The 10,321-nt window shown below is 42.2% G+C and overlaps 1 protein-coding gene across 4 annotated transcripts; it reads left to right on the top strand.

Moving 5' to 3' along the window:
• Nucleotides 1-848: 848 nt before the first annotated feature.
• Nucleotides 849-7,333, top strand: RBM12B (RNA binding motif protein 12B). Of its 4 annotated transcripts, none has more exons than XM_034763275.1 (3): nt 849-984; nt 3,791-3,836; nt 4,559-7,333. In XM_034763275.1, exon 3 carries the CDS (start codon nt 4,587-4,589, stop codon nt 6,657-6,659), a length of 2,073 nt encoding a protein of 690 aa, XP_034619166.1. In that variant the 5' UTR covers nt 849-984; nt 3,791-3,836; nt 4,559-4,586; the 3' UTR covers nt 6,660-7,333. The 4 variants fall into 4 exon arrangements, with proteins under 4 accessions (XP_034619166.1, XP_034619167.1, XP_034619164.1 ...); XM_034763276.1 differs by having other exon boundaries at nt 856-993; XM_034763273.1 differs by having other exon boundaries at nt 856-993; nt 3,791-7,333.
• The last annotated feature ends 2,988 nt before the right edge of the window (nt 7,334-10,321 follow it).

Genomic DNA, 10,321 nt, shown 5'->3' with positions numbered 1-10,321 from the left:
GCGGCGGTTCTCAAACTGGGGGTCAGGACCCTTCAGGGGGTTGGAAGGTTATGGGGGGGGGGGGAATTTGCGAGCTGACAGCCTCCACTCCAAACCCTGCTTTGCATCCAGCATTTAGATGGTGTTAAATATAAATTAAAAACACTTTTTTTATATAATTAGGGGTCTCACTTAGAGGCTTGCTATGTGAAAGGGGTCACCAGTACAATAGTGTGAGAACCACTGTACTAAGGAGATGCCAAACTAGACCGTGAGACTGAAGGTCGGGGAGTCCCCGACTCTGCACCCTCAATCTAGGGTGACCAGATAGTTAGTGTGAAAAATCGGGACAGGGGATGGGGGTAATAGGAGTCTATGTAAGAAAAAGCCCCAAATATCAGGACGGTCCCTATAAAATCGGGACATCTGGTCACCCTACCTCAATCTGAATCAGACAGGCCCTTTGCCCGCTATGAGGCAGGAGCTCCCTCCCAGCATATGCACACTGCCCATGATGGCAAAGGAAAAGTGGAGCAGCCTAGGACATGCTAGGCATGCGCAGTTGCGATCCAAGCACTGGTGAAAGGGGAAAGCAACGGCAGCCACGAAAACGATAGACGCATGCTGCTGAGCTCCGATGAGCAGGCCGCCTATGAACGTGCACATGCGCAGTGAGATGCGGTGATGACAGCGGGAAGGTCACGCACACAAGTACACTGGTTCCGGTTACAAGAGGTTGCAGTGACACTCTGCCATAGGAAGTCGAGTTTGCACATGCGTAAAGACAACCCTGGCGTAAATCACCCGGGCGGGAAGAGGCTGCAGGGTCGCGCATGTGTAGTGTAGGCTGAACTGTAGCGTGGGGGGCGCGCATGCGTGTGGGCCCGGTCAGTTGGGAAAGGGGAAAGAGAGGGAGGACGCCATCTTGTTGCTGCTTCTCCGGAGCTGCGGGGACCCGGAGCGAGGCGCTCTGCGGGGAGCCTCTCCCTCGTGTAGCGCGCAGCGGTGTGTACGGTGGGTGGGGCGAGGGAAGCGGGCTGAGGGAGATCCGCTTCCCCCGGGCAGTGCTCTTGGCCGCTGGCCGGCCGCCTATCCCCGGGGCGGAGGGTCTGCGCTGGGAGATGGCCACGGGGCCGGAGACGCGCTGCCGGTTTCTGCAGCTGCCTAGGCGGGCTCCGCTGGAGTCCCGGCCTGGTCCCTGTGATGCTGTCGCATATGGAGGCCTATCGGCCGCTCCGGATGGTCCTCATCGCCCGTGAGCCTGGATATCCGCCCCGGTGCCCCGTCCTGTCCCCTCCCGCCCCGGTGCCGCGGGGAGGCCGGGCTTGTTCTCCGCAGGATCGGATCACAAACGGCCTCTGGCGGGACTGGGGCGCACCTGGCATGGGGGGAGCGACCCCTCCCGGGCCCCGTTGGCCTCTGGATGGAGGATACCGGCGAACGTGCGGGCTGGTGCTGGAGGCGCCCGGGTCGTGCCCCGCTTGGAGGCGGAAGGTGCTGTGTTTTCTAGGCTTGTGATGCGTCGTGAGTGGCCCTAATCAGGCTGCGGAGTGCGGGGATGCTGACCGAGGTCTTGAGTTTGTGGGACCGCTCGCTGGCTCAGGCTCGACACCTGCTGGCTTCTCCTAAATAGTAGCGCCTCGCCGAAGCCTTCCGTGCAACGGGCCTGTCTGCAGATTTCACTCAGATTGGTGCTCCAGTGAAACTAAATCTCCTAGTTGATAAACTTCTTGCTTTGACTGTTAGATCCATTTTTTTGCCAGCAGCTGAGATAGGGAATCGCTTACCGACTTACCAGTTTTTTTCTAATGAAATTCATAAACATTGTTCACCCACTTTAGTTTATTTAGTTTCAGTTAATGCCATCCTCTGGCATATGCTGGATTTTCTTCAGTCGTCCTTCCCAGACCATGAATTTGATTGCATGAGATCTGGGGATGGGAAATTATACAGTGATAAGTAAGCATCAGTGTTACGGAGACCTAGTTTTATGAAATGTTTGATTCTTTTTGATTGGTAGTGAAAGGGAGTATGGTATGAGGTTTTGCTAGGTGATGAACTGAAAGTATAGTCCTAGTCTTGTGTACTTCTTATTGATGCTTTTTTGAAGGTATTATTTAATGAAGCCTCTGTGCTTTGAATTGGTGAGTACGTAGAGCTTTCCCAAAAGCCTTACCCATTTATCTAAACATTCGTTCTTCTTTGAAGGCCTCATTCTACTGCTGATTTGGACTTACATGTGTTTAAAAAAACCCTTTAAACTACATTTCACTTCCTTGGGTTATTCATTTAAGCCATCTAATGAGTTGTCTACATTTGTTACCATCTCTTGTTTGGATGAACAGCTAGCAAAAATTTATTAGATTAACTTGCATTTCTATCTGTGGAGCAGCTGAACATTGATTTTATTTTATGTGGCGATCTGAAATTAACTTGTCTGGTTTAAGCACGAGAAGTTGTATATTGTGTCCATGGTGTATGATGGGAAAACTTGGCAGTTGTCATCACAGGAGTACTGAGCATACCTGGTTCTGGGTTGACGACAAAAATATTGGGAAATGATTTTTGGTCATAGGAACACAGAAAGGTGCTAGAAAACTGCTGAAATACTACATCAGAATGCTACATGAATTAGTGGGCAAATGGATTTGACTTTTCAAGAAACGAAGGCTCTTTCAGAGAATTCTCTCTCCCATTGAATTCTTTCTTTGCACGTTGGCACTGCTGTTTCAACTATTGAGAAGATAGCATATACAGATGTGAGGAGCTATTTATCTACAAGTGCAATTATCAAACATTCGGTCTTTCTAGCTTACAGACTTGTCTATGGAAAGGAAGTATTCAGACAGTTTAGAAGTAAAATAAGGTCTTTCAATTACAGAAATTTGGGCTCTTTTTGTGCTAATACAGGTGAAGTGTGATCAGCTTTTGTGATTAGTAGATGTAAGTTGATCAGAAATCTGAAAAATTTAGAGTGGTCAGTATGGTATCTTATATTGGTGATAAACTAGGGCTTTCTGTATAATGTGGTAGCATTCTTAACTACTTGTCGGTAGCAACTTGTTAAAAAAAGAATAATAATTTGGTAGTAATTCAGTGCATGGGTTTGTCTTGTTTCTGTAATATAGCTGTGCTATGTAATCCTGTAGCTTGTCAGAGCACATTCAGTGGTTCTTGGTTGCATATTTGGAATGCAGCAAGCACTTGCGAGGAGAAAACCTTGCAAATGAGATTTGTTTGTAAATTCATGTACTCATTGAAATCTGTGTGGAATTTTTGGCTCTTTCATATGATTGTCTATCTTCAGTGCAATATTGGACTGGTGTTGATTAGCATGTTTTGTCGTGCACGTCAAAAGCAGGTGGATTTCAGAAGACTTGGACATGTAATCTTGAGCTGGATTTATACACCTTTCAAGGACTGAAGTAACAGAGGGTTTTCCCTCTACCTTATTGGCAGTTCTGTTGCATTTCAACAGTTCGGTGTGGCACATTTGATGACCAGTTAATCTCAGCATGTTTACATCATTTGCAGACGTCACCCTTAACATTTGAATTTTCTTTCCTACATCTAAAACGGATTCAGAGACAGAGATGCAATGCATAGCAGTGTGCCGAAGTACAATATGTCTCGCTTATATTTCTCTTGGAACAAGGAAGGAATTCTCCATAGTACTCAAAATTGTGGTTTCATTACAGTGCTTGGCTGTTAATGTTATCCATTGATATGGACATGCCACAGTAACATGGCGCAATATGTAAAACAAAATTCAAATATCAGCCATTAATTATGTTTCATTTTCTTTCCACAGTTAAGTTGATTTTACAGAATTTATCAGGTCTTCCAAGCAAAAACAGGTAAGCTGCCTAAAGCTTAATGCTTATCACTGAATATTGTCAAAGATCACGCACGGCCTTTTCACGCATACTTATGACTGGGAATTAGGACGTACTCTCCTGAGTGCATGTGGCTGCTGCAGTTAGCATCCTGACTACCTGAAGGAGGCAACGTTGTTGAACACTGAATAAACGTTCCCATTGGTGAGCAGAACTGGTCAGTTGGTAGACCAGCTTGTCTGAAAGTCTAAATTCATCATTGTTGATGAATTACTTTAATTCTCAGTGAAGTAGTTATCCTTTTTGTCTGTAATCTTCTACCTAGACTTCACAGTGCTATGATGGAAAGTGTCCCGTTAACACTAAAACATAAGATTTTGGTCCTTAGTATCAGGTAGAGATTTCTGGCAGGTAGCAACCATGCCATGAAGGACTTGAGGCATTCCTTACTTATCTTGGATGGTGAGAAGAGTGACTTACGTGGATTTTGTTGCCCTTAAGATAGGGAATATTGACAGTTATGTGCGTACATCCAGGTGGAGTAGCTAATTGTTCTGACTACTTAATCAACCTTAAGATTAAAACAGGGTCACTGATTGATTTGAATTTGAGAGTTTTTGATTTCATAAATCTTGATTGATTGAGGCAGGGACCTTCCTTAAAAAGGCTCTAGCTTATGTATTAAGATACTGTAATAGATGAGTACTAAAGACTTGCTATCATGTGTACCTTTTTGTCTGCAGGTGATTTTTGCTGTGGGTTGAGCTCAGAATGGCTGTAGTCATCCGTTTACAGGGGCTTCCTGTTGTTGCGGGTCCTGCAGATATTCGCCGTTTCTTCTCGGGATTGAATATTCCTGATGGAGGAGTGCATATTATTGGAGGAGAAACTGGGGAGGCTTTTATTATATTTGCAACAGATGAAGATGCACGACGTGCCATGAGCTGTTCAGGAGAGCTTATCAAAGACTCCCCCATAGAGCTCTTTCTCAGCAGCAAGACTGAAATGCAAAATACAATAGAAATGAGCCGGAAAAGATTTGATCGTGGGGGAAGAGAACCAATGTCTGGGTCTAGACGAACAGGTGGTAGTAATTCTGGTGCATCAGGTGTTGGGAACCTTTCAAACTTAGTTGCAGCTATTACAAAAGGAATAAATAAATCTGGTTATGTACCAGAGTCTGGCTTTCATACCAATGGCACAAGACATGGTGATCCAAGTATACCTAAATCAAACTATAATCAGTCAAGAAAGGAGTCAGTGAGTTCAGATGATGTTTATTTATTTCTACATGGCATACCGTACTCTGCAACAGAAGATGAAGTACGTGCTTTCTTTTCTGGATTACGAGTAGAGGGAGTGATCTTTATAAAACGTCGCAATGGCCTAAATAATGGTGATGGTTTGGTAAAATTTGCTACACCTCATGGTGCCTTAGAAGGACTTAAACGTCATAGACAATACATGGGTCCAAGATTTATAGAAATAAGTCCAGCTACTGAAGAACAATGGATTGAATATGGTGGCAGGGTAGACATGAAGAATGAGATTGCTCGTTACTTAAGCAAAGAGCGTTCTCCAACAAGAGGTTCAAACTATACTCATTCAAGAAAACATTCTCATTCAAGATCTCCTCCAAGGAGACAAAGAACACGCTCTCGTTCACCTCGTGGCCAGGAATTTTACTTACACTTAAGAAATCTACCTACCTATCTTGAGAAGAAAGATCTGAGAACTTTCTTTGGAAAGCTGGATGTGTCTAATAACCAAATCAAGTTTTTACTGGACAAGCATCAAAGGAAGACAAGAAATGCATTTTTGATGCTGAAGAATCAGAGAGATTTTGATATTGCTCTGGAACATCACAGGATGTCTCTCTTCAATCGTCCTGTTTACATTTTTCCTATTTCTAGAAAATCTATGTTGAAACTAATTGAGACATATGAGAAGAAGAGCTCACAAGAAAGAGAGCGGCCTGGACAGGCTGTATCGGAAAAAAGTTATCGGGAGGGGCATTCTGGCCCAAAAATGTGCATATATATAAGAAACTTTCCATTTGATGTGACAAAAGTTGAAGTACAAAAGTTCTTTGCAGGATTTGCTATTGATGAAGATGATGTCTACTTGCTTTATGATGACAAAGGAGTTGGGCTGGGAGAAGCATTGGTAAAATTTAAATCTGAAGAGCAGGCAATGAAAGCAGAAAGTTTAAATCGTCGAAGGTTCTTGGGAACAGAGGTACTATTAAGACTTATATCTGAAGAACAGATGCAGGAGTTTGGTTTAAATGTTCTGCCATCAGCAACAAGTGGAAAAATGCAGGTTCATTCACAGGCATATGACAGAGGTGAGCATTCCCGTCCAGCTGCTTCACCACCTGGACAACCACAAGGATTACCTATGCACTCATTTGGTCCTCCTGGGAGCTTTAGGCATCCTTCTGATGTTAGACGACCTCCTGAGGATTATCGAGGTCCTCCACCTTTTATGGATTTTGGTGGTGATGGCGAACCTTTTGGTAGGATGGAGTATGGAAACAATAACATGGGAGGCTTTTCTGAGGGAAGATTTATGTCCGATCCAAATTTCAGTGGTGGTTCTGATCGTGTAACTCCTATTAGATTAAAGAACTTGCCATTTAGAGCCACTCCTAATGAAATTTTGGATTTTTTCTATGGCTATGGTGTCATTCCAGAGTCTGTTTCTATACAGTGTAACGAACATGGACTACCTTCAGGTGATGCCATTGTTGCTATGACAAATTATGAGGAAGCAATGGCTGCTATTAATGAGCTAAATGATAGACCAATTGGCCCACGCAAAGTTAAGCTAAGCTTGCTTTAAAGAGAGAAAATGTTTCTCAGATTAAAAATTCTAGACATCACAGTATTGATGCAGTAAGATGGATTCTTATTTACAAGTTTTGTTACTGGAAGATGCAGAAGAAACAGTTTCCATAAACAGAGGAAGTTGTAAATAGTGTCATGTTTAGTTATTTTGTATTGGTTCAAATTGACATCTGTAAGGTTTTTTTAGAAGACATCTTAGAAGTGTATTATGCTTATTTTTATTTTTATGGCCGACGGAGAGCTCAGTAATCCTAATGGATTGTCTGTTGACTTGTAAGGTGCATATCTTGATATTAAGACATACAAACATGGAGTTGTAATGCATTTGGGGGTTTTTAGTTTTGCTTTCATTCCATGGTTCCATGATTCTTTGCATCATTTGAAAATGTAAAACTGCTGGTTGACTTGGTTGTACAGACTGGTCAAAGAGAACAATTTCAGTGCCACCTTCATTAGTAAATATCCTTGGAGCTATAGTCAACCCTATATATTTAGAATAGGTAAACTGTAAACATGAGTGAATTTCTTATGTGTAAACTGTTTAGTCTTGTTCAGTTTCACGTGGTCGCAGGCATCTCAAGTTATTCTCATAAAATTAGTTTCCTGTTCATGTTAGCTGGCTGTGCAACTTCTAAAAAAAAAAAATAAAAGGATTTACAGCTATGTGGATTACCTGTTTAAAATTTATTTGTGTACACTTATTCATTGAACCCTTGGTCAGAATCACGCTGAACATCTTTCATGGAAGGGGTGAAAAATGGGTATTCAGTATACACTGCTCTTTGCACATGTTGGTCAGTTTTGGCTCTAAAACTGGTTCTCAACCTATTTATCATTGTGGGCCACAGGTTGAGAACCACAGTGCCCTCCCTCCCCCCACAACTTCCCACAGTCCCGTATGCCCTCCGCCCTTCTTGACCTGCTGCGCAGGGCCGGCAGCCAGACCCCACAACCTGGACCCCGGGACCCTGCCACCTGGGGCCAGGTAGCCGGGACCACAGGCACCTGGGGCCAGGAGCGGAGCGCCTGGTGCAGGCGGGCAGCGAGGCCCGAGGTACGGGGCCAGGAGCGGAGCCCCACCTAAAACCTGGGGGTGCTGCAGACCCCTGCAAACTCGTAGTTCCAAGCACGCAACCCCCCACAAACCTGCCCAGGGACCCACTCTCTTGCACCCTGCCCCCCGCGGCACTCACCAGCCCCCTGCTGGTAGGAGCGCTCCTGCAGGCTGCCAGAACATGTCTGTCCCTCAGCCAGCCCGCCTCAGACCAGAGCAAATTTTGAATTTTTTTTTTTTAGCGCACAGCTGAGTTGAGAACCAGTCCTCTGAAATCTATGTTCAAAATTTGGTGGGATTTTCTGTTCTATCTCAGCATGGTATATTGTCAACAGTGGGGAGTGAAAGTAGGATATGGGTTTTTTAGTGTCCCATATCCACATTCTTGAAACTATTATTAGGAATAAGTTGGTAGTTATAACAAATTTCTTAAATGCAAGCTAGTTCAGTGACCATGCTGTACAGACTTACTAACATCTGAGCAGTATGTCAGTGGCAACTACCCAGTTACATCCAGTTATTTACTGACCTTTTCCTATAGAAATGAAAAAGACCTTGGCTTAAATCTAGATGTTTAGAATGCTTTTCTAAGTAGTATGCTGCTACTTTTAAAATTGAAACGAGGAATAGAAAGTGAGGTTGCTTCTTGTTTCTTTTGTGGTTCAGAAAATAAGTTAGGTTCCCTCTATTTGTGATATATTTTGCATTATAAGACATAGCAAGATCATAACATTACTGTTTAAAGTGAGTGGGAGATTTACAAAACTGAACTAATAGAATTTAGATGCTTAAAAGTCTACCCTGTATTTTATCTGACTGTCAGAGTCCACCCCAGTGTCATTTTAATGCATGAGTCGCCTACTGTAACTACCTTCATACAATTCAAACGGTAAATATTAATATGCAATTTTTAATTCATTGTAAGTAGTGTAAGGTAATAAGGTAAAAAATCTCAATCGTGATAGTGGCACTCTTACTGCAGCTTTAAACTGTACAGCGTTGTGGGTTATTACTGCGTTTTAAACAGGTCTTCTGAGTTTTGTAATAACTGTTAGTTCTACTGATGCCATGTAATGGATCCTTCATCATGTAAAGCACTGTTCATGTGGGTTCCATGAGGGTTTGCTAGCATTCTTGTACTGTAGGAGAGAGAGCAGCTTAGGCTTACTCCTTGGCCAATGAATTTCTGGGGTTTTGTATGAACTGGATAATGAGGGTTAGTGTGTGCTACTGCATATCAATGGAGAAAGGTTAAAGCAGTTCTTGTGTGGGGCAGATGAAGAGCCAGAACTATCAATAAGAAAGAGCAGTTTTTGGCAGTAAAACAGGTATAGTAGATGAAACAGCCTGCCTTTTGAATTGAAAGAAGAGGGGCTGATTAATCAAAAACATTCATATCATACAAGCATGCAATACAGTACATTTTTCCCCCTTACTAATCTTATCTGGGACACCATGAAAGTAATAGTGACTTGAAATCAGTTTGGATTTTAAGATCAAAATAAAGTTTGGCTATGATGGGGATTTATTGAATGTTACCTACTTATAGGAACATAAACTTGCATAAAACTTCATATGAGACCCTGTAATACATTAAACAAATTGCTATAGGAAAAGCTTAATTACAGTACCAAATTTTTAAAACCAAATGCTAGAAAACTTCTGGCTGCTTTATTGCTACTGCAATTTTTTCTATCATTCAAGACGTTTATTTTGTGTACTGATGTTAGGAATAGAAGAAGAAAAGCAAGCAGCATTATCATCCCTTGTATTTTTTTTAAAATAAAGAATTTAAATGGTAACTGTGTTTTTGAATTGTTCCTTGTGAGTAGTCCCATCTTTTTTTCAAAGGCTAGGAAAATGGCTTTCAATACTTCTGCTTTAGAGATGGAAAAGGCATTGCTCTGCCTGTACATGGAGAAATCTGTGAGCTGAGAAATTAAGAGATACAGTAAAACTTTCAAAAGTGACTTAGGCTCTTGAGTCGCGTTTAAAAATTTTACCTACTCTTGCCTCACATTTAAATTTCTAATTGAAAGTAGTTTCAGTAGTAAGCTGGTTTTGAGTCCTCCTGCCAGTTTTTATTTTGAAATAGCACTTAATATCAAATATCAAAACTACTACCCCAGAGTTGTCAAAACAAAGTGAACATAAATTTGTCTAATCTTGGAGTTAGAAAAAAAATTCATCTGGAAAAAGGTTTTGGTAAGATTTCTGCACACTACTTTTAACTTATTTTAAAGTTCACAATTCTTCTAGCTCTTACAAAACCCAGTATCTCAACTAATGGAAAAAATTGCTAACTTTTTCAGCCACGTTCCTGCATTTTTGAAGAATCTTTATGCTGCGTAGTAACAGGCATCTGGAAATAAAAACACATAAATCTCACAACATATGTGCTGTTTCTTTGAAGTGTGTAGTTCTCTGCAGCTGTCTATATAAAATGGCTTCTCCATCTCCAGCGCTGTAGTTCATTATATATTTTACTGACAAGTTTTTTTTATCAATAGGCTAGAACCAACAGTTATGATAGGGAAAGCTGGATACTTTTTCAGTAATTGTACACAGTAAGAAATAAAACTAACTAATGTACCGGGGAAGAT

This window comes from Trachemys scripta, chromosome 2, assembly GCF_013100865.1.
Source record: "Trachemys scripta elegans isolate TJP31775 chromosome 2, CAS_Tse_1.0, whole genome shotgun sequence".
NCBI lineage: Eukaryota > Metazoa > Chordata > Testudines > Emydidae > Trachemys > Trachemys scripta.
Note: the sequence above shows the minus strand (reverse complement) of the source record. Positions and strands in the feature narration are given on the sequence as shown.